The following is a 26,092-nucleotide window of genomic DNA, read 5'->3' on the forward strand; positions in this document are numbered from 1 at the left end:
TTTTTCTGGGTTTTTTGTTTGTTTTTAAGATTGATTCTACTCATTACAGAGGTACCAGCTTGTACAGTAGCATGTAAAGCTCTGGCTGTATCTTGTTCAGCTTTGCCAACCCAGAACTGCTCTATTCAGGCTGAAATAGTATAAAATGTGTGCTGTATTTCAACAGTACAGAGAAAATGACCCAAAAAGCTCAAAAGAAAGTGAAAAAAGTATGGAACACAGCATATCTAGAGACAGTAGGCTCCTTTTTATGTAAGAAGAAAAGAAGCCACATTCTTCTAGACAGGTGTGGGAGCGCACATCTGTGATTCCAGCACTGAGACAGGTGTGGGAGCGCACATCTGTGATTCCAGCACTGAGCAAACAGAAGCAGGAGTCACTGCCAATTCCAAGCAACAGACTATTCCTTGTTTTTAAAAGGACAAAAAAGAAGACTGGAAAAGGCTCAATAGTTAAGAGTGTTTGCTACTCTTTCAGGGGTCCCAAATTTGGTTGCAAGCACCCACAAGGCAGTTCACAACTATTACTTAGCTCCAGGGTATCTGATGCCTTCTTCTGGCTTCTTCAGGAACTACTCACACATGTGGTATATATACATACATTCATGCAAATTCACAGATAAAATAAATATAATTTTTAAAAGTTTTTAAAGAAAAAATGTTTTGATATGCATCAATCTGATGAACTTCCAGAAAATGATGCTGAATAAAAAATGATAAAAGGCTATACATTGTATAATTTCAATTATAAAACATTCCGACGATGACAAAATTCTAGAAATGGAGAAAGGGGGATCTCTCAGTATTCCTACAATTACAAGTGAAACATCAACTATCCCAAAATAAGAATTTCAAACACAATCAGATGTCAATGGTTTCATTGTTGTCACACATCATACAGTGCATCTATAACCAAGAGGGTTACAACATAACCATACTATACAATCTTAGGTAACCACTGTCAACTACGTGCCCCGTGATTTATATGGGTATTAGTAACTGGCATACAAATTGAAACTGTAAAACACTTAACCGAAAACACATTTCAGTGGCCAACTAGGATTATACAGTCTCCAGCAGAAGAGCAAGAGGAACAAACACAGCGCCTAAACAGCCACGAGGAAGTGCCGGTGAAAACAGACATCAAAGTAATGCCATCAGTGAACTTCTAAAAAGCTTACCCGATGCTTTGCCTTAATTTTCTTCCTATATTCTTCTTTGTCAAATTTATCCTCTTCCTGAAGCCTTTCCTTTGCTTTGTCCAGGTTGATACCACCAGTGTCATCTTCTTCCTCCTCATCTCTTGTAGCACATTTCTGAATCTGTGGCCACTGTTGAACCAACTAAAGATGGGAAAGGACAGAGGGTAAGATGAAGGGAATGTCTTCAGAAACAGTTCACTTTTGTGAACTCATTTCAAGTAAGGCATATACCCACCTTCTACCTTACAATGAGTTATTCTCATAAACTTCATAATTAAGATGTCATAGAAAAGATCCTCACAGCCAAGGTAATACTGCCATTATACTGTGAAATCATAATTAAAGACGACTTCACAAAATTATTTAGTCAAGGTGATAACATAAAAAAAAAAAAAAAACACTTCTCAAAACTGGTGTTAATTAATATTCTGTTCTCCATAAAACTAAGCTCGATATCATGTGTGTAGAGCAGATCCTTGGGTGACAAAGTATCTCCTTTGAGCTACACTCAGGCACCTTGTATATGCTGCAAAACAGCTCACCAAAATGTGCTGCTTTACATTCTTGCTTTAGCAGATCGAGTATCTTATGGTTATCTATTTATCTCACTCTTCATCTTCAGAGGCCATAACAGTATGTAATAATTAAAACCAATCACATGCCAGCTACACAGAATAAAATAAGTATAAAGGAGAAAGTTGGCTTGGGTTTCATGGACTGCTCCTGATATGTTCCAATGGGTAATTTATAGATAGGAACAAAGTGACAAGCAGATGAATCCAACAGGAGAGCTGGCTGAGTGTGCTGGCTATTTTGCTAATTTAGTGTGTCATTCTAAATAAATGTATTATTCTCTTGGACACCTGTGCCCCTTGCAGATATAAGAGGCAGCTCAAAAATTTCTGTTGTCTCACACTATTAAAGTATAAGCTCTGAACAATTTAGACAAAAATAGTTCCCATGTTTTAACTTAATAACTGGCCTCCAAAGGATTTAAAATCTGTATCTCTGACTTTAAAGTATGCTAACTAACCTTCTTGTAAACAGAAATCTACAGATAAACATCTCATGGGTACTCATACATCTTGCTACTCAAGCCATTCTACATGATGAGATGCACACCATCTTATTCTTTTAACAGACAATGGTGGTGACAAAAGGAACCTCATTGACAAATTATGTCAGTAATCACTGAGCTTCACAGCTATGAAAGGGATCCATGGTGATGAACAGTTAACAGCAAATACTCAAACTTCTCACCCCACTGGATTCACAGAGGGAAATTAATATAGCATACCTTTCTGTGGGTTAAACACACAGCAGCCCATCTTTTGGAGGTTCAGAAGTTTCAGTATCATGCTCAGCCACAAACAGCTCCTCTTAGCAGTAAGCACACATTGCAATATTATACAGTTAAGAGATTTATAATTATCCTGGAGTTAATTACTGTAATCTGTGCAGCTGAACTCTTAGCACACTAAGCTAAGCTCATTAGGGTAAGAGCACTCATTCTGCAGGGCACTAGACAGGACTGCATTCTCCTCTAGCTCACTTCTTGGGTGCTCACTTCTCTATAGCAGTTTTATATCAATTTTTCATTTATATTGGTTTCATCTTCCACTTGTAGCAACTCTGAAATACCGTATATTTTGTTATTTTTCAGCTCCTTCCTATACCCCCAATAACACCAAGTTCTTTAACTACAAAATGAAAAGGAAGCATACCTCTTTGGAGACAGCAAATATCAACAACACAGCCATGATGGTGAAATGTGTGGTATGATTTTTTTAAATCAATATGAAAACTCATATTTTACTGGAGTAACAGATTACTCATCCAAAACATTATTTGAAGGGTTTAATACATGTTAGGTACTATGCACCATGCTAGGAATTCAATAGTGAACAAAATACCTTTCTTTGTGGAAAAATGCCAAAAAGTTATGATCATCAAATAAGATGTGAGCTTATCAGCTAACCATGGAACTGATCATGGGGTTCCCAATGGAGGAGTGAAAGAGAAGACAGAAGGAGTTGAAAGGGTTTGCAGCCCCATGGGGAGAGCAACAATACCAACCAACCAACCAAAGCTCCCAGGGTCTAAACCACCAGCCTGGGAGCACTTAGGGAGGGGACCCATGGCTCCAGTTGTATAAGTAGGGAAGGATGGCATTGTCAGGCATAGGTGGGTGAGGAAGTTCTTGGTCTAGTGAAGACTGGATGCGCCAGTGTGGGGGAATTCGTGGGTGGGGAGGTGGGAGGGTGAGTGGGGACATATCCTCATAGAAGCAGAAGGAGGGGGGATGGGATAGGGGGTTCCTGGGTGAAGGGGAAATGGGGAAAGGGGATCACAACTGAAATGCAAATAAAATATCCAATAAAAATAAATAAATAAATAAATAAATAAGTGTTAGCTTATATAACAATTTCTGTAAAAATGAATGTATAAAGAAGGATGAAAGTAATGAGATTATAATAGTAGTGTGTGATATATCAAGATGGGCAGGGAACTTGGGAGACTCGTGAGAATGTGGTCATGAGATAAAAATTCTAAAGACCTTGTTCTACCAAGGAATTAGTTTTCATTCGTTGGGTAATTTATTTGATGTCCTAGCTTTTCTTGGTCATTTGAAAACAAAACAGTAACTATTAAAATAATGACTTCTGAGAAATAAGATGGAAGTATGTATTTACAATCAATCTCAGATAAAGGTAAAATGAAAGGGAAGCACCTAAGTCTGAAATTACCTAAAGGCAGAGAATGCCCCCCATGAGCCAGCTGAAAAATGACTATGTAAACACAGCATCTATAACTGAGGAAGTGCAGATCAGGCAGCTTACAGAGCCATGTTAAAGCAGCTCTGGTAAGTAGCTGCGTTCATATTCTTGTGCTTGTTCCCAGGGAACACAGTGATGAATATTGATGAGAAAATCTTTTCTATAAAGAATGGAATTTACATCATTTCACTGCAGGTATCACCAAGAAGGACTTCAGTTTATTGCATAAGAAATCCTTGTCCACATCCACACAGCTGACAAATGGCTTACAGGAACAGAAACAGGAAGCAGGCAGTGTGCTCTAGGAACATATTTATATATATGTATATATATGTGTGTGTGTGTATATATATATTTTAATAATGAATGGCCAGACAGCATAAAAGCCAATCTTCATAATCCCTGAGATACAGCTCAGAAATAATGTATTTACAGAATCTTACCTCCCCTTCATCAGTAAATGTTATTTTCTTGTTCACTTTAAAACTTCTCTTCATTACTTTTTTTGCTTCTGCAACTTTGGTTAATTTTTTCTTGACACTGGATTTAGAAGGTTCTTTTTTCTGTGTAAAGAATAAAAAAGAATTAGAAAAATGATTGCAATATAAAAAAAAAAAAGAAATTCCAAAAATGACTATACTTTTTATTCTCACTGGTAATTACAAGTACCTAAAATGCTGTCCAGAAACTAAGTTATGTGGCATTTTAACTACTAGCTACCTCAAGGCTAAAGGGGCTTTAAATGTGAATATGATAGACATTAGGCAAAACCTTTCATTTTGTTCTATTGCTAAAATTGTACTATTTAAAATGCTGCTACACCAGAGACAGAGATAAAGCAATAAACAGTCATAAGGCAAATCTGTTTCCCAGGTAAAACAAACATATTATTACATTACCAAGTGCAAACTTAAATCTAGACTAGGAAAATGTAAACATAAAGCAAAATGACTAAAGCAGTGTTTGCAACTCAACATTCTTCAGTCAACTATAGAAATTTACTTTATAAATGCTGGAAAATATCCTATGACAATTAAATTAAGTCCAAAGACAAGATGATGTAACAGTGCTCTGAAACCACTACGGCATAATACTAAAAGTCCAAAGCTACTGCTTCCTCCCTACATGAACAGTTGTGAGCTACTGAGGAAAGAAAAGGGAAGATCGTGGCATGGCTTCTACAATGAGTGGCAGGAAATAACACGCATTTCTGAATGCTGGATAATTCTCCACTAGCTATTGGCGGTACTTGACTAAACTAATGCAGCTTCTATTACATGAATGAACAGGAATAAGAAGTAGGTTTCGGTATAGGACTGGAGAGATTGCTCAGCAGTTAAGAATAAGTATCCTTCTTCTAAGGGACCAGAATTCAGTTCCAATACCCATGTTTGAAAGTTCACAACTGCCTCTAACTTCAGCTCTCACCTCCAATGGTACCAGCACATCCTTGTATATATCCACACACTGATACACAAGTTCAAGGTTTAAAATAATAAAAATAATTTAAAGAAGTCTTTGTCATACTAGTCAAGCAAATTTGAGGTAAACTCTGCAATTATGAATTGTGTGAAGACTAACTATCCTCTATAAAGGGAGAATACTAACAGCACCTAGTACCAGCTAACAGACTGTGAAAAGAACAAACAATAAGTAAACTAAAACATACTGCATGATAGGTTCATATCAAGTGGATACAGGATAATTTCACAGCATACTAGACTGTGGGCTTCCTAGCTTTTAATTTTGTACTACAGTGAATCACTCAACAAAGGTAACAAAGAGGAAATAAACAAGATCATCAGAAGCTTTGGGAAGATGCACAACTATTACATTATGATATTAGGTATGAACAAAACATTTTATTTAAGTAGACATAGTAAATGTTGTATAAATTAAAATTAAACATACTAAATAAAAAACAACCAACTTATTAAGATAGTTTAAGATGTATTAAAATATTTTTAGATAATTTTTCATGTTTGCTATTATCTTAGACAGTTTTATGTCAATGTTCCATAAGTCTGTGGTACATTTTGTTGATTCATAACTGATATGGGAGGATCAAGCTCACTGTGGGTAACACCACCCCTGGGCTGGTGGTCCTGAGTGCTGTAAGAAAGCAAGATGGACAAGCAATAAGCAAGCCATGAGCAAGCCAGTAGGCAGTGTTCCTTCCATGACCACAATCAATTCCAGCTTCTAGGTTCCTGCCTTGAGTTCCTGCCCTGACTTCCCTGGACTACAGCATAAGAAGAAATAAACCCTTTCCTCCCCATATTGCTTTTGGATGTGGTGTTTATCACAGCAAGAGAAACTCTCAGCTAATATAGTTATGTAAAGCAGATAATATACACAATAAAATTATGACTTAAGTACAAGTTGTGTTGACATTGATGTTTCTGTTATGTAATTCTAACAACATTTTTTATAGTTCTTCTTGATTTGTACAATCTATAGTATTTAATTATATTACTGTTCTGGCAAAAAGTCAGTTTATATTTAGTAAGCCACAGTATATTTAACCCATATAAGATTAATGAGAAGATCTACTTATCAGATAGATATTAACATGAATATACTACAATCTGTCTCACAAAACTTCTATGGAAAAAGATTTTTCAAATTATTTTTTCCTTGGGACAAACAACTAATCTTCAGGCCTACCTATGGCTTTGTGGATGTTTCCAACTGGTGGCATGAAGACTTTTACTTGCTATGCCTACACCTCCAGATTGCCTCTCTCTCTAACAACCTCTAAGATAATACATATGTATCTTTCTCTGTAAATATTGTCATCCTCATTTCTTTATCTTACTTCAGAGAACAATCATATTAAAAAAAAAAAAAAAAAAAAACAAACAAACAAAAAAAAAACCCTAAACTGAAAGGGACTGGAGTGGCAAGGCAAGTTCACTTATCTACCTAAGGTGCTAAATGTAAAACCCTACAAGCATGGGGAATAACTAAGTCTCTCCTTCTTCAACCCACTCACAATTCCCATGCAACTTGTCCTAATAAAGCCGTTAGAGACCTCCTCTAACTAGCACTAGAGATTTCAACTTCATTATTAACTTTAATAATAGTAGATCTTTAGAGTTTTATAGTGAAAAAAAGAGAGGGGGAGGGGGAGAGGGAGAGACATTTCTATTTTTTTTTAAATTGGATATTTTACTTATTTACATTTCAAATGTTATTCCTTCCAGGTTTCCCCTCTGCAAACCCCCTATCCCATCCCTCCTTACCCTGCTTCTATGAGGGTGCTCCTCCACTCACCTACCTACTCCTGCCTCACCACCCTAGCATTCCTCTATACTGGGGCATCAAGCCTTCATAGGACCAAGGGTCCTCCCATTGATGCCAGATAAGGACCCTTCAGCTCCTTCAGTCCTTCCCCTAACTCCTCTATTGGGGAAAGAAAGAGCCATTTCTAATCCCCAATTGCAATCTAGGCAATCTATGCAATCCTGACTTGGTTTTTTCTCAAAGCACTTTGCAGCTGGTTTCCATATGCTGGACCTGAATTTTTCTGGAACAGTTTTTTGGGTTGTTTACTAGTCTGTCTTTCTGTTAAAAAAAATGCAGGTATCTGTTCCTCAACTATATTCCTAAGGGGAAAAAAAACCACTTAAGTGATTTTCCTCAGAATGCTTTGCTTGTAAATAAAATTATGAAACCAGTAATATTTTGTTTTACAAATTCAATTCTTAAGCTTGCCTCTTTTAATAAACTTTTTCATATTAGAAGGCAGGCAGCTAGAAAAAAAGAGAACCTGATACAGTTTTGCTTCATAGACAATATTGATCTTAATTCTAACTTATGCCCATTTTGGCTATATTATGTTTCTGTAGTTTCCCACAACTTTTAAAACCACCCTAGAACTGCAAAAAGTACACTGTTGGGAGCTGACTTTTAGCAGAAATCGGCTATCAGCTTTGCAGCCATCTTGAGCCATATACCCTGACATGAGACTTGTATTACAATAGCCTACAACAGCTGAGCACACTCTGATACCATCTTGCTTTAGATACCCAGGACTTTCCTTGTGTGAGATTAAAGGTGTGTGAGATTAAAGGTGTGTAACTTAAGAGTGTGACTTAGAGATCAGATTTAGAGACAAGACCTAAGGGTATAATTAAAGGCGTGACCAAAAGGCCTGGCTTAGAAGTGAGACATATAAAGGCGAGAGGCAGACAGAAGAGACATGAGAGAATCAGACATTTTAGAGAGAACAATTTGGAGTAACAGAGATTCAGACACTAGGAGTAGGAGTAGACATTAGACACTCAGAAGAGAACAATGAGGAGTACAACTAGGAACTAGGAGGAGTACAACTAGGAACTAGGAACTAGGAACTCAAGATTTGGGACTCGGACTAGGAAGAGAAACTGAAGAATAAACGAGATTGAAACATACTCTGTCTGGTCTCCATTCTTCGAGTCCGTCCTCACTCTCTCTCTTGCTGAACCCTGACGCGCAGACCGAAGCGGCAGCTTGGGCCGGGCAACAGTGGCCGCCAAGAGCAGAGTGGAGAGGGCCTCAACATTTTTGGCTGCCCAAACGTGAGCTAGTGTGGGTCTCAACATTTTTTGGTGCCCAACGTGGGGCCCCAGCTTGGGCCGCAACATTTTTGGCCGCCCAAAGTGGGGCAGCTTGGGCCTCAACATTTTAGGCCGCCCAAAGTGGGGCCAGCCTAGGCCTCAACATTTTTGGCCGCCCAAACGTGGGCTAGTGTGGGTCTCAACAGTACACCAGACATCAAAGTTGTGCAATCAAACTTTGAAGTTTATGTTTCTTTCTTGAATCTACTATTCTACTGATACAAAGTAAATTCCAGAAATATTGCTTATAAGAAGATTTAGTCTACATTACAAACACTGATGCCTACCACCCTTCCTCAAAGACAAGTATATGATTTCTATATGTATTTGAAACAATAGAGAATCCACCAAAAGAGAAAACATGTTGGCCTGAACATATATTTCTATTTTTCTTATATATATGAGAGGATTACATCAGTGGAAACCTCTTTTTGCAAGATGGGGGTGGGGGGACAACATTTGCCATCTTTAAACAAAACAGGCAAATGACACTGACTAAAATCCCAAACTAAATGAAATTTTCAAGATCCACTACTGCCCTTTAAAGATCTACCCTAGTGCCAAAAACAAAGACAAGTCTAATTTTCTTCTGTCACTCAAGAAAGGACAATAATAATTAAAGACAGAAGTGAAAAAAGTTGTAAGGAACGAGAAACTTGATTAGTTTCCAGCACAAAAAAAGCCAAGAGACAACACGTCAGAACAAAATAAGCAGCAGAAGGACTGCTCTGTAGAACTGAGATGGCTACAGTGGTAAAAGGAGACAGCTGGAAGTCAAACTCACAAGAGAAGGAGGAGGAAGAGAAGAGAAAGTCTGTGAAAAAAAATTCCTTTTGTGATTCTGGTGAGTTGTAAAACCACTGCACTATCCCTACCCACTATGTAATATACTCCCAACCCAAGAGACTCACAAACTATCTACTAACGTTCACGAAAATCAATTAAGCCGATAGTAGAAAACTGAAAATGTGAGCAGATATTAATAGAATGCAAAAATTACCATCCAGCTCCCAAATACCTTCTCTGTTATTATATAATATTTGAGGTATAATACTAAAAGTACTAAGTCCACAAATGGAAACTAGAACATAAATGAACTGATCATTACTGTTGACAGCTTATTCCAAATGTTTCAATTATATAAGCCACTTAGTAGTCTGACAGATTTGGATGAGTCATTAATAAATAAAAATATTAAATAACAATATTCCTAATGAGAAACATTTCTGAAACTAATTTTGAAGATATTCAAGTTTAGTCAAACAAGATGAACTGATAGAACTGATAGAAATTCAAAGGCTCAAATCTAAAATGAAATTAATTCTCTACTAATATACTGAGATATCTCAAACTACACTATGATACTCATAATTTGGTTTGTTAATTCTAAATCTATGGCATCTCTTACCAACAAGATTTTTCTCTTTTCATTCTAGCATTCAAGACTTCAAGAATCAATACTGATCCATATTTTTAAGGATGACTGTCAGGGACAGCCCTGCCTGTACACTGGGGGCCTTGATCGGAGAACTTTGTCTTGGCCTCATCTCTTCTCGCCCTCCTTCCCCTTTCATTCCCAGCCCCCCCTTCAGGTGAACCCAGTTGACTTGTGGCCGCGGGCGGCTACAGAGTGGCGCGCACAACGTGGGACTTGAAAACGGGGGAGCAGCTGAGGAACACTGTCTTAGGTGGGGCCCCACGGAAAATGGGAATAAGAAGGTATCCCGCGCACTTAGGAAGTAGCAAACAGTATTGAAGCTAGCGCTAGTTAAGTTTGGGAGGCCATGTTTGCAGGAAGTGTGTTTTAGGGGATATAGTCTAGGTCAAATAGGTGTTGACCCGATGCCTACTTTGCCTAGGAGGTGACAGTGAATTTCAGGATAGGAGAATTTTAAAAGGGCATCTGCCCGCAGCCTTCAAGAGCTGCTTCAGACGAGTGGAGCAGGGTTAGAAGAAATTGGAAAACTAAGAAAGCAGCCACAGCTATTTCCTAAAGAAAGGGATAAAGTGCTAGATCTTGAATATCAGAGAGAGAAAGCGTTTTGAAAAGCAGTTGTTCTCTCTCTGGGTTATGCCAGCAAAAAGAATGAAAATGCTGTTTCAGAGCTCTCCTAGGAACAAGAGAAAATTCAGGAGACGTTTTAGACTAAGAGAAACTAAGAGAAATCCTTAGTTCTGCTTTCTTTGTTTATTGTCTTGTCCTTGGTGCACCAATGTCCATGTGTCTCATTGTGTTTTCTGTCCACGTGTCTCGTTGTATGAATGATTGGTCGTCTATGTTTTATGTTCTATGTTTAATGTTTAAAAGATCGTTAAAATTGCTTGATTCAACACTTGGTCTAGTTTAACTTGGTTTTCAAAGGCAGTTTTAATATGCAGAGCAGCAGCTGATAAGTTTGCTTAACACCTGTAGCTAAAAGTTGAGCTGAGCTGGAAAGGCTGCTTTTAAAGGGACAGGCAGGTTTCTTGGATTAAATAAGGAAGTTAAGAGTTGTTTGTCCTGGAAGAATCTCTGTGACAAGGTGCTTTTATTTTAGAATTGTGGCTAGAAAAAGCGAGAAATTTTGTTTGGTTTAAATATAAGATGTGTTGTTACTTCATTTTTGTTTGTAATTGGTTTTAAGGTATATCTTCTACATATTTTGGTTATAAATCATTGGCCTAAAGTTATTGGGTTTGATTAAAAATTTACAACTTTGGTAACAAAAGGTTGGCTTAAAACTGGTAACACAGGGTTAGTCATTTAAAAACCAGATGTATAAAAGATATAAAAGCAATGTCTATTTAGTGAGATATTAAAGGCTGCACTATCATGCATTCATATATAAGAACTGGCAGCCAAACTTTGTAACGTAAAAGTAATCCACTTGGTGTTGATTTTAGAGAAAATAGATTGCTTCCATTGTTAAAAATTGGTTTTGTTTCCAAAAAATTATGGTTATATGCTAATATTGCAAAGGAAACTTAAAAATGTGGTTAACTGCCAACATTCCTTTGGCTGCAGCTGACAGGCAGTTCAATCATGAGCTTGAGATTTTTTGACTATGTTTATGTCTATAGAAGAAAAGCTAGAGCAGGTAGAGTTAAATAAAAGAGTTAAAAAACAATTGTGGCACAATATGGGCCTACTGACCCCTTCACACAAGCTTTATTGGATACTGTGGTAGAAGCAAATTTAATGCCCAGATATTGGAAAACTATATGTAAGGCTACTTTGTCAGGAGGAGATTACTTGGTTTGGAACTCAAAATGGCATGATACCAGTAAGAAAACCGCCATGATGATTGCCCAGGTAGGCAATGTAGATTGGGATCTTAACATGCTTCTATGAGAAGGTTAATATGAAGGTAATGCTAATCAGGTTAAACTGCCTGCAGGAGTGTATACATAGATTGCAATGGTTGCCTGCTGTGCTTGAAATCAATTACCTACTAAAGGGGATCTTAGTGGAAATTTATTCAGTATTAAACAGGGTTCTGAGGAACCATTCCAGAAATTCGTGGACAGGCTGCTGAAAGCAGCTGGTAGAATTTTTGGAGATCCTCAAACAGGAATTCCTTTTGTTACTCATTTGGCTTATGAGAATGCTAATGCAGCCTGTTGCACAAAGCAAAGACAGACTTACATGGATATATTTGTCTTTGCGCTAAAATTGGGCCCTCTTACAATCAGGGTCTGTCCATGGCTGCTGCCTTACAAGGGACCACTGTACAAGCAATGCTTTCACAGAGCCGTAAAGATAAAAGATGTTTTAAATGTGGAGATTCAAGTCATTTTTAAAATGACTGTCTCAAAAACAGGCACAAGCAAATAATCCGGTCACATGACACGTTTGTCCTTGGTGCAAGAAAGATAATCTCTGGGCCAGGCCTCAGGATATAGGCCAAGATTAAAAACATTTACATTTGAATTAACTTGATATACAATGGGTGCAGCAGAAGCTTGTGTGACAAATACTCCTTTTGCCTCGGTCATCCTGACCAGCCCTTGAAGGCTGTTTTCTGGAATTTATTGCCTAGTTTGTTCCTTGGGGAGGGGTCAGCCTCAGGCCCAAAGACATTCACAACAGTCTTCAGGGCCAAGAGTTGTAATGATTATGCTGGAGAAATTTAAATAATGGCTGCTTCTCCCATGGCATTGTAACTACCTGCTGGAAAAAGAATTGTTCAACTTGTTTCTGTTCATTTGCATATGCTTCCTCCCAAATTGTTTAGAAAGAGAAAGGAAGAGATGGCTTTGGTTCCTCTAATATATATTGGGTTCAGTCTATCACTAGCAAGAGACCTAATCTTAAGTTCTGTAACAATTAGAAGATTGCCTTCAGCTTGGCATTCATCTGATACTCTCACTCAGCTAAAAAAGATTGGTTATTGAATTAATCCAAAACAAAGTTCAAACTTAAGATTTATAAAACTAATGGGGCATTACAGCCTGACTTGCCTACTCCAGCTGCCATTTCAGTAAATACGTATATAATTATTATAGATCTAGAAGATTGTTTTTATACCATTCCTTTACATTTCTGGTAAAGATGTTAGGTTTGCATTCAGTAAGAATCCATGGTCCTCATCATTGGAAAGGTTTGCCTCAAAATGGTTAATTGCCTTATATTTTATATATATATATATATATATATATATATATATATATATATATATATATATATATTGTTGTTACTTTAATATAAGAAATTAAGAGTTTGAATCGTTTAGTGTATGTTATTCCTTGTATGATTTTTTTTTTTATTTTATTAGCTGATATGATTTTATTAGCTGAACTCTCTAAAGTTTTTCTGCAAGCCTTTGCTTTAATATAACAAGCTTTAAATTTTTGGAGTACTAGCTGCTCCAGAAAAGATTCAAAGGCATTATCTTTTCAATATTTGAGACCTCAGTTATATTCCCAAACAGATTGTGGCACAGAAAATTCTAATAAAAGATAGTTAGGGCTGGAGAGATGGCTCAGCCGTTAAAGGCTAGGCTCACAACCAATATATAAGAGTTCGGTTCCCAGCAATCACGTGGTGGCTCACAACCATTTGTGGTGGGATCTAGTGTCCTCTTCTGGCTTGCAGGTATACATGCAAACAGGAAAAGGTTTGCTTTTAATTTCATTTGCATTTAATGATTTTCAAAAGTTGTTAAGAGATATTATTTGGCTAAAACCTCATCTTAAGCTTATCATAAGAGGATTTGAACCTATGCTTGATATTCTCAAGGGACATACAAGTCCTAATTCCCCTTGATAATTAACTAAAGGAAAAATAGCTTTGCGGAAAGTAGAGTAAGCTGTTAGTTATCAACAGACAAATTATATAGACTATGAAAAATTGTTGGCTGTTTGTGTTATTACTCATATGCCCACAGCAGCCCTTTGGCAAAAGAAATCATTAATGTAGATTCATCCTTCTTCATCTACAAGTAAAGTTTGTGTTAATAAAAGATTGTAAGATAGAATCCTAAAAAAATTTTTCAATAAAATGTTTATTTCTTATTCCAAATAGCAATTAAATTGGTTATTGAAAAATGATATTTGGCCTATTATGGCAAACATTTTAAGCAAATTTGGTGATCCCTATCCAAAAGATAAGTTGTTACAGGTTTTCTCTACATGCTTTTATATTTTCTGAAATTTACTACGCATGCAGCTCATAGAAAAGACATTTGCTGTATTTACTGTATTTACAGATGCCTCATCTATTGAGAAGGTAGTATATGTAATTAGATCACATGTTTAGATCACATGTTTATTTTCTTGAGTTTCCCCTACTTGAGCACAAATAATTAAATTATGTGTTGTAGCCACTGTTTAAAATGCTGAAAAATCAAGCTTTCAATTTATATACTTATAGCCAGTAAATGGCTCATAATTTATAACTGCTTAAAATTGTTCCTTTTTTAGATATTGCTAATTCTCAAATTTTATAGTTATTTATAAAAATACAGCTTAATTAAAAAAAAATGTACTGTTTCTTAACTTTATAAAACATTTAAAAGCTCACTGGATTGTCTGAACCCCAGGACAATGCCAGAGCAGATTTGTATACGAGGCAGATTATAGGCCTCGCAAATAATTGGCCATACTATCTTATTCTTTACAGCATCAAAATAGTAATAGCTTGATACAAGAATTTGGCATTTCTAAAAGGCATGCAAGTTAAATTGCAAAAACTTGTTTTCAGTATTCTCAATTTTTTCATATTGGTGTTAAACCTTGAGGACTTATGTAATCAATTTTGGCAAATAGATGTTACTTACTTTTGATTAAAAAAATTAAAATATGTACATGTGACTTGACACTTTTTAGACTTTCTAGTTGCAACTACTTTAACAAGAGAAGCAACTAAAAATATAATTAGTTATTGCCTATATTATTTTCCTGCGCTTGGTGTTCCATACCAGACTAAGACAGGTAATGGAACTGGCTATTACAGTTATTTGACTACAGTCAAACATTTGAGATGTTTTGTTGACAATTTAATATTGAAATTCCTTATTATCCTCAAAAAAAAAATTGTGAAAGAGAGATTGTAAGACTTTAATATCTTTATAACTCTGAGTGTGGGAAAAACAGCTATTGGTGCTTCTTCCCTGATTTTACAAAAACTCTGAAAAGTTGGCTTTTTAAACTAAAGGGGGGGGGGGATTATACCCTCCAAGGTCACCAAAAGCACATCTTGCTTTTGTGTTATTTCTTTTAAATTTTCTGTAAGCTGATGTTAAAGGTCAGTCTGCAGCAGATCGCCACTGGCATCCAGTCACTTCCAGGTCATTTGCCAGGGTCAAATGGAGAGACCCCCCTAACTAATTCTTGGAATGGTCCTGACCCTGTCTTAATTTGGGGTCGTGGATCAGTCTGTATTTTTTCAGAAAAAGAAAATGGAGCCCGATGGCTGCCTGAAAGATTGGTCCATCAAGTGGATGCAGATCTTGAGCCTAATAATTATGATTCTGATAATGAAGAATCTGATAACAAATCTAGTCAGAGTGTGTTAGCCATGGAAGACCATGAGACTCTAGGCTGTTACTCTATCCAGGGTGTTCCCAAGTCTCACCTCCACCCAACCTAAAAGAGGGGACTTCCTCCCCTAGACCAAGCAGAGAGGGGCCACCCAGAACCCCCTCTGTCTGGCTATCTGAATTCTTGCTAAGGCTGCAAGGCTAAGCACTGCAAGGGAATATAAATAAAAGTTAAAAATTATGTTTCTGGGTTCCCTGAGGGACAAGCCTGACTGCATAGGGGTTGGTGTCAAAAGTATCACCTCTCCAGGAAAAAGACATCGGGACGGGTATGGCCCTCAGGCCTTACTGGACAACAACAGGAGGACTGGAGCCATTACAAGGTCCCCTTTAATTACTGGATGTCAGGCCTCTATCCCCGCCTTGGTAAGATTAGAATCACCACGGTCCTTTTATACTTGGAGAAGAGATGAGATGTCAGGGACAGCCCTGCCTGTACACTGGGGGCCTTGATCAGAGAACTTTGTCTTGGCCTCATCTCTTCTCGCCCTCCTTCCCCTTTCATTCCCAGCCCCCCTTTCAGGTGAACCCAGTTGACTTGTGGCCGCGGGCGGCTACAGATGACATAAAACTATGTGACATGCATTTTACATATCCTGCCAGTCACTTCTGTTCTGTCTATATTGTACTTCAAACTCCTTTATAAATATGTATATATGTACTTCAAACTCCTTTATAAATGAGGAAGAATAAAACAAAGACTCAAATCATATATTCAGCAGACCTTTTCTACTATACGTTTTCATTACTCTAACAAATATGTAAAATTAACTTTTAAAATGTTAGATGTGCCATGCCCTACTTTCGAGGAATTTCAGTCTATGTTCCTGCTCTCAGTTACTGAATTAATGGAGTTAAATATACAAGAGATATAAATGAATAGTTAAAAATTTAAGAAGCTAGAAGGGCTTAGGACATATATTTAGATATATTACCACAGTTTTTAAAGAACTTATTGAATTTGCCTATAGAGTACATGTAAATGGAGAATAAAGCAGAAGGCAAAGCCTTGGGATACATCGTCAATTACACATGGAAAATAGATATGACTTAAGGAATATAAGCAAAAAGAAACAACTAGTAAAAAAAAGCATGAACAAACCCAAAAAACCTGGAATAAAAACTAAGCAAAAAACAATGGTCTCCTTAAAAAATGCTGCTGAGGTACTGATTACCACAGTCCTAGTAGACCACCAACAGGGGTGACTGTTGACTTCAGGAAGTAAGCTTACACGTGCGCGCGCGCGCACACACACACACACACACACACACACACACACACACACAAACTATCTCTCAAAAAACTGAGGTTAGGAACTAAAACCTGTAAGTATAGTTAACTCTTCCAAAAAGTTTTCTTCCTTGCCCGCTACCATCGTGAAAGACACAGAACTGAGTCTCACGTTGGTGCTAGGCCTCAGCTGTATCAAGAGCTACATTTTAATTTTTCCATTTCTAGGTTGAATAAAATCACCAATTTAAAACCTCATGAAATCATTGCATTTATCTTGGTGGGTAGGGGGATAAAGGGGAAGAAAAGAGAATTTCAAAGGCATATAATAAAACTTGCCTTAGTAAAACATATTTCTACTGGTGTAGCAGTATAATTGGGTATAAATTATGGCATTAATGTATTGATTAATTATTTATTATAATTTGTTATAATAAAGTATTATAATTATAAAATTGTTATAATAAATTATAATAAGTCTACTAGAATAAATTTTTTTCTTAAATTTTCAGAAAGTTAATATGATAAAGCAAAAGTACTACAGAGCAAAAGTAAATATGGCAGTATCATAGGCACTCTGTAACGTAAATGCATTGGGGAAGGAGTGTGGGAATTTTGAATATACAGAAAAACTCCAGAATTACTAATCAAAAGATAACTGTAATTCAAGTATATGATGGGATCATGGTGTGTTTTTAATTGTTTTGTCACACCTTTCCTTATATTTTAAATTTTAGCAAATAAATAACAAAAATTACTAATCACAATATAATAAGGTTTACTTCATTTTAAAAAAGATTTAAAAAAAAAAAAGAGCTAAAAAAAGGTTTTCTTAACCATGCTAGGATAACTCTAATATCAACTAGTCTTTCCTGTTTCCTCTTCTCTTCCTCATCAGTACAGAAAGGGTGAAAGACCTTTACTTATGCTCTGAGATACGATATTATTCACCTATTTATATATATCCCTTGTGGTTTATAATTCATAAGATTGTTTGTTATTAAAAGTAAGTGAGGGGAACTGTGCATATTAAGTAAGCACTGGTTGGTTACATTCATTTCTATAACATATTCAGTTATTATATTTTCCTTTCCATGATCATTAAATTAACATATTCTAAGAGATTTTTCTTCTTTAATTTTGTGTTTGAAGAGTCATTTCAAATTCTGAGAAGCTTTTCATACCCTAATATTAAAGATTTTAAGTTAAGATTTTATGAATTAGAAAATTTGATGTTATATTACTACTTACCAAAAACATACTACATTTTATTGTGTTCACTGCCCTATGGTAATTTTCAATGCATTAAAAAGATACAGATCATGGTATGACAGTGTGGTGTTGTCCTAAATAGCTAGAGATTAGAATGAATTCTCTGTATCTTGAGATTTATGAAGCTTCAAGGATATATAATAGTAACAACTGATTAGGGCCATAAACAAAGTTCAACAATTCACAAATCTCATAAATTATAAAATGAAAAACTGATATATTTATACTGATACACTCACCAAAAACATATACTAATACACTCACACACAAAAAATGTACCTAACCCCTATATTAATGTTCAGATAGTCTTTACATTAAAAGTAAAATTTGAAATCAGAGAAAGGAGCTAGGGAGGTGCCATAGTTGAAAAAATATTTGCCATAAAGTATGAAGAACCAATTTCAGATCCACAGACCCCACCTAAATTTCTAACACAGAAACGGGCAACTGTAATCCCAGTGCACCTATAACAAGACAGGAGAATCTTTAGAAGCCAGCAAGCTAGCTAGGTTAAGGTATATAGAGCTAGGAACCCTGCTTCAAACAAGATAGAAGATGACAATACTTAAGGTTGTCTTCTATCTTTAACACATACATCTACTCACACATACATGCATATGTATTTACATACTATACATACAAAATATACAGTTATTAAAGATTTTAATCAAATAAGGGCTAGAGATGTAGTCCTATCTGTGGTAGTGACTGCTTAGAGTGCACAAAGCCTTAGGTTCAATCTCTAGAACCAATCTCCAAAAAGTAAAAAAAAAAAAAAAAAAAAATGCAAATGAGGCTGTATTTCGTTTATGATATATATTAAAAAAGCCCACCATTTCATATTCTTTGTCTAGCCTATCTGAGTAGCCAGACAAATGTAAACTTAGAGGGCTGGGGATGCACTCATGTGGGCTTCCTAGCCAGCCAATCTATCAGAAAATGATGAAACTCAAGGTTCAGTTAGAAATCCTGTCTCAAAAATACAGAGGAGAGCCTACAAGATGGCTCAACACACACAGAATGTGCACATGCACACACACAGTGTATGTACGTATGTACATACAGAATGTGCACACACATGCATGTATACATGTACACACAGAGGAAGGGAGAGAGAGGAACAGGGAGAGAGGGAAGGAAGGAAGGAAGGAGGGAAAGAGAGAGACAGAGAGAGAGAAAGAGACTTCTAGATGACACTAATGGTTAACTTGATATAGCCTAGAATCATCTGAACTATCTTAGCTGATATGAAAAAAGCCCACTGTGAACAATACCATCCCTGGAGAGATGGTTCCAGGCTGTGCAAGAAAGCTAGCTAAGCCTGAGTCTATGAGCTAGCCAGAGAGTGTGATCCAGAAGGCTTCATTCCTCCAGGATTCCCACCCTAGCATCTATCAGTGATAGATTATGAACTAGAAAATAAACTAAATAAAACTCCTTCCCCCAAGTTTCTTTAGCTCAAGGGATTTGATTACAGCAACAAAATAAGGAAAACAGGACTGAGGAATACAGGAACACACACACACACAACACAAACACACACACTTTCAAGAATAATTTTGATATTACATATATAGAAAGTAATCCTTGAGATTATACAAAGAATAATATAATCTTACTGTACAACACAAGTAAGATTTATCCGATCAGTATATGCATGGGTATGTTAAAAGGATGCAATTTGCTAAAATTTAAGTATAACTAATGAAAAAATAAAATTCAACTTGACTTACTTTATTTTTCTTAAATGATGAGAAATATGCAGTCTTAAATGTATTAAATATCACAAAAATGCAGACTTTTGGTGGTTGGCTGTTTATAAAAAATATGTATCATGCATTTTAAGCCAATTTTATGAACTACTTATAAAACCTGTCCATAAACAATAAATGGCTATATTTTATGACTACTTTCTGTTACAATTTCAGATATTGCCATTTTATCTTCTGAAATATGCTGCAATGCACTCAGTCAATAAATTTTTGAAAAGCATAAACAACAGGGTAATATCTAAAACTACCAAATATCACTGTGCTGATTACTGTAATATATCTATACTTATAAATCAACGCAGGCTACTTTGCTCTCTTGCCCTCTTGCCTTTTTGCTCTCCCTCTGTCCTCTTGTCCCTTCCCCCTCTCTTCCAATTCCCTTCCCCCCTCTCTCCACTTGCTCATGGCCGGCCTCTACTCCTCTGCTTACTCACTCTCACTCTCTGCCTTTCTCTGCCTCTACTTCCCTCTTAACCCCGCTTCCTATGCCCTAAATAAACTCTATTTTATACTGAAAAAAATCAATGCAGGTAATGAGATGACACACTTATTATTTCACCAAAAAAAAAAAAAAAACCTATGAAATACTAATATTCTCCTTTAAGTACAACTTTCTGAGACATGCAACTATTTTTAAAAGAAATATTCAGAAAAACGACAGTGAATTGAAAATAAACATAACTTATTTGTTAAATGTAAGTAATATTAATAACAGTAGAGTTTGCTAGTATGCTATTGCAAAAATTAAGCTTATTTCAAAGGCATAGTAGCAATATATGATTTAACAAACTCTGGAAAATAACTAGATATGTCTTAAAGTTGTAGTTATTGATTTTCTTGCCTATTCCACAAATAGTGTCTAGTATATTAGTCAGATATACTATATTAGGCAAATATAGTATATGGCTGTTGTCTATAGGCAACAGCCATAGGAAAATTAATAAGCATACTGAGCCTCGGGAAAATTAATCAGCAGGCTGGTTATACACCATTAATACAAAATATGCAGTCACTTTCTTAAAAGAAAAACAGGACACAGTAACATGTTTATACCTAAGAAACACCAGATAAAACAATCATTCCTATAGTAAGAGAACACTGTCCACAAACATGAAGATCTTTCCATATAGGCACAAGTCAGTAGTGCAACTAACAGAGAGCCTAATTATTTTTTAATTTAGAAACTAGCATTAAATCAAATAAACAGAAATATTACATGGAAGAAAACTCAATGGCTTCACAAACAATTCTAAAGAAATTAAAAACTAACGTTATTGGGAAGTCAAAAATATAAAACTGTTAAGAATAAACATAGAAAACTATCTTCTTCCAATTATACTTTAAATGAAACTTCTATATAAACCAGGAAAGTGATATTTATATACTGCTTGCTACATTTAGCAAAAGCAAATACAATATAATTAATAGCTTCATGAAAATGTTAATGAATACAATCTGGTGAGAAGGTGGACCTGACTTCCACAGTGCACATCTTGTAAGAGGACAAGTTCAGTGCTAGGAGACCTCATTTGCTTGTGTGACATCAGCCAAAACAGAAACTATACTTCAACATACTATACAGCTTGGTCCTGACATGGAAACAATTCATAAGCAATGAAATACACCATTTTAATCACTAGATGTTTACTTATATCTTGTCTCTGGCAAAAAATGGCCCAAAAGGTGACATCCCAATGATCCTGCCTTTATATTAATACACTTGTATAATAAATATCCTTATACATTCAGTGTGAGCAGGTCTCATAACCTTATTCTCTTCAATGCAATATGTCAATGATTATAAGATATCACTTAATAACTAAAGTGATGTGTATCACTTCTGTGGTTCTATTATGTAATAATACAACTCTATTTGACTATCATCTGGGAGCTACTAAATCTCCTACATTCTTAATAAAATCAACAGTCATATTGGAGTAAGCATTATGTCAAAAGCCGGTCTTCAGCAGATAAAAGTAACATTGCAACAACAAAAAGTTCATTACACATCAGCTTGTTAAAACAACAGGAAGTTACTTTGTACAATTCTAGAACAAGAAATATATACCAGAATGGAGAAATGTCAACTTTTAAATGCTAAGCACACACCCAAAAAATATAAGTCATGTGAGACCAAATTAATGAACAATTCAATTCCTTGTGAAGACTCTCAGTGTAATTCTAACAGAGACTTTCTTGCTATAAACTCAATTATGCACCCAGTCCAAAGTATGCTGCCAACAGTCAATAGCCAGTAAAACATGCAGTTATACAGGTGCCAAACAGCACCCTTTTCCCCTCTCAAAATAACCTACACTCTATGCCAATCAAATCCCAAAATTTTTCATGGCTAATGCTTGACTGTAACTCTGTCAAAAGATCATGAATAGAAGACTCAGTTAAATCATGCTCAAATATCTGGCTCAGAGAAAACATGAAACCATAAATATGCTGTTTATTGGGGTTTTTTAATTATTCCTTTTAAAAAAATATTTATTTAATTATTCTGTGGAGAGCTTTTGGGACTGGTTGGCAAGAATCCGACATTGACCAAGGACAAGGAAATGGGCCTTAGGCAGGAATCTGACATTGGGCCATGACAAAAGAGTAAGTTCAGGCAGGAATCTAATTTTAGGCTAAAACCAAGAAGTAAGTTCAGTCAGGAATCCAAGTCTTAGGCTAGAACAAAGAAGTAGGCCTCAGGCATGGATATGACTGTGGGCTAGGACAGGGAAGTAGGCTAGGATATTTTTTGTTATCCCGAGGAGCCCTTAGAAACAGCAAGAGTGATCATGGGACTTTATATATTGCCTTGTTTGTTCCTTGACTGTGTCTATTGTATTGTTGGTTTCTCAACCTAGAACTCACCTAAATACTTGCATGGAATTAAAAGGGTTTAAAAGAAAAGTGGGGATAAACAAACCCACCTCGGCCTTCAGCCTTAGAACTGGCTGGGGTCATGCTGCAATTTTGTCTAATCATCTCTTTTAAGCCTCACTCCTGCGCTGGAGAACCTGTTCACTGACTGAGCAGGCTTGGTCATTATTCCATTCATTTATTTTTAATTATTCCATGTATTTATATTCAATGTGTGTGAGAGAAAGAGACAGAGACACAGAAAGACAGACCAGGAGCCTGTGTGTATATGCACCACCTATCATGGTGCATATGTAGAGGACAGAGGACAACCTGTGGGAGTCAGTTTTCTCCTTCCACCTTGTGAATTACAAGGACGTAGGTCATCACTTGCTCCGAACAGTAAGTGCCTTTACCTGCCAAACACGTGCCATTTAATGCTGCTAACTTTGTGATAGTTATTTATACACTATGAAATATACTTCTTTGGACTGCTCTCTTCTTCAATTTTAATTTCTCTGATATATCTGGACTAATATAATATGTAATATCCTCTAAAAAAGTTTACTAAGATAAATAGTCAGATTATTTATAATAATAGACTATAATAGGTAATAGACAGATTATTTATGGTCCATCTTATTCTTCATCCAAAAACTCAAAACCAAGCAAAAATAAAAACCGTAACAGCAAAAACTATCTTCAAAACAAACCCAGCAGGAGTGTCACATTCTAAAAAGGATTAAGATATAGGACCCAAAAGTCAGAGGAGTAAGATTTCACATAACTCTCACAAGCTGGGAAAGGAACCAGCTCAGAAGGCAATGAACAAACATGAACATTTGTTCTATTGCGCAGATTTCCTTACCTTACATTTACTAAAGACTACTTTTTTTTTTACTTAAAAGTAATTTTCTCGAAAGGCCGAAAAGCTTCTAAAAAAATGTTCAATATCCTCAGTCATCAGGGAAATGCAAATCAAAACAACCCTGAGATTCCACTTCACACCAGTCAGAATGGCCAAGAACAAAATCTCAGGTGACAGCAGATGCTGGAGAGGATATGGAGAAAGAGGAACCCTCCTCCATTGTTGGTGGGAATGCAAGCTGCTACAACCACTCTGGAAATCAGTCTGGCAGTTCTTCAGAAAATTGGACAAAGCATTACCTGAGAACCCAGCTATACAACTCCTAGGCATAAACCCAAAAGATGCTCCAACATACAACAAGGACATATGCTCCACTATGTTCATAGCAGCCTTATTTTAATAACCAGAAGCTGGAAAGAACCCAGATGTCCTTCAACAGAGGAAGGGATACAGCAAATGTGGTACATTTACACAATGGAGTACTACTCAGCTATTAAAAACAAAGAATTTGAGAAATTCTTAAGTAAATGGATGGAACTAGAAAATATCATCCTGAGTGAGGTAACACAATCACAAAAGGACACACATGGTATGCACTAACTGATAATTGGATATTAGCCCAAAAGCTGGCAATATCCAAGATACAACTCAGACCACATGAAGCTCATGAACAAGGTAGACCAAAGTGTGGGTGCTTTGGCCCTTCTTAGAAGGGGTAACAAAATACTCATGGGAGCAAATATGGAGACAAAGCGTGGGACAGAAACTGAAGGAGAGGCCGTCCAGAGACTGCTCCAGCTGGGTATCCATCCCTTGTGCAGTCACCAAAGGTAGACACTGATGTGGATGCTAGGAAGTGCATGCTGACAGGAGCCTGATATAACTGTCTCCTTAGAGGTCTGCCAGAGCCTGAAATATAGAGGCGGATGCTCACAGCTAACCATCAAACTGATCAAGGGGTTCCCAATGGAGGAGTGAGAGAGAAGACTGAAGGAGCTGAAAGGGTTTGTGGCCCCATGAGGAGAACAACAATACCAACCAACCAGAACTCCCAGGGTCTAAACCACCAGCCTGGGAGCACATAGGGAGGGACTCATAGCTCCAGCTGTATATGTAGGGGAAGATGACAGTGTCAGGCATAGGTGGGTGAGGAAGTCCTTGGTCCAGTGAAAGCTGGCTGCCCCAATGTGGTGGGGAGGTGGGAGGTGGGAATGGGAGGGTAGGTGGGGGCATATCCTCATAGAAGCAGGAGGAGGGGGAATGGAATAGGGGGTTTCTTGGTGGGTGAGGGAGGGGATTACATCTGAAATGTAAATAAAATATTCAATAAAAAAATCTAGATCAAAAAAGTAATGTAGCTGGGCAGTGGTGGCACATGCCTTTAATCCCAGCACTTGGGAGGCAGAGGCAGGCGGATTTCTGAGTTTGAGGCCAGCCTGGTCTACAGAGTGAGTTCCAGGACAGCCAGAGCTATACAGAGAAACCCTGTCTAAAAAAAAAAAAAAAAAAAAAAAAGTAATGTAAATGGATCCATGAAACTTTTTGTTTTAGTCAGAGAGAGGAGAATCTGTTAGCTTCAGAAAATGAAATCCCATCAAGAGTAAAGTTTGAGAAAACTACTAAATGAAAGCAACTTAATAGAAATGCGTCAGAACCAGTTTCAAAAGAAATGCCATGCCCTGAGTAGAAATACTTTGTAGACAAATCAATCAAAATCATAGAATTTGTAAAAATTAAAAAAAGAAGCCAAATGATTTACCTTTATTTGGTTATTTATTTGTGTACCAATAAAAGGCTACTTTAAAGAAAAATTATTATTACAAAATAAAAGCTGTGAAGTGAAGAAAAAATATAGCCAGCACCAGACATCCTCTGAGTTAGAGGTATGATACGGTTGGATTTAGTGGACTTCATATAAGCTCATTACTACTTGACTGAAATGTCTACACCCACACTTCTGTGCTTCTAAGTTGTAGTGGTTCCTACTAATAGCCTGAGCAGCACTGCCTATCAAACACACACCAGAAGGGTGAAGGGAAATTCTGTTGTCCTGACTACAGATAAATGTCCCGGAACTGGGTCACGCTAGCATTTCTATACATAGCTTTTCTTATTAAAGATTCGTAGAGCTACCTTTAATTAGTAGCTTTCTCTAAATAGTGAAATTCCCAGTATGTCATTTCTACTATAATTGTGGTAAGAGAGTTGACATAGCATGTATGTTAATAAACATCACAGGCTGAAGAGTAAAATACACCTGATTTAATTCTCACTCTACCGTCCATTATTTTTGTTTTTAAAATAATAAGGTATCGAGAGTCCTGCATACACAAAGACATCAAAAGAAACCTCAAAAGTCATTTTATAAAAGGGGAATGGGCTCCTGCTTGAGGGAACTGAATACATCATAAAGAGTTGGAAAGAAGGTAAGAGGATGTTGTCATGGAAACTGATCTAATAATGTCATATCAAACACATAAACTTCACACTTTGTA

At 36.6% G+C, this 26,092-nt stretch overlaps 1 protein-coding gene across 1 annotated transcript in view; it reads right to left on the reverse strand.

The window, feature by feature from the left end:
* The window catches only part of Ddx10 (DEAD-box helicase 10), a 137,622-nt gene that overhangs the window by 56,359 nt on the left and 55,171 nt on the right, over positions 1 to 26,092 (reverse strand). The window contains exons 14-15 of the mRNA XM_076925203.1: positions 4,422 to 4,541; positions 1,181 to 1,342 (exon numbers count right to left, since the gene is read on the reverse strand). Coding sequence (XP_076781318.1) covers positions 1,181 to 1,342; positions 4,422 to 4,541 — 282 coding nt within the window. The remainder of the gene's footprint in view (positions 1 to 1,180; positions 1,343 to 4,421; positions 4,542 to 26,092) is intronic.

This window comes from Arvicanthis niloticus, chromosome 26 (assembly GCF_011762505.2).
Source record: "Arvicanthis niloticus isolate mArvNil1 chromosome 26, mArvNil1.pat.X, whole genome shotgun sequence".
Taxonomy (NCBI): domain Eukaryota; kingdom Metazoa; phylum Chordata; class Mammalia; order Rodentia; family Muridae; genus Arvicanthis; species Arvicanthis niloticus.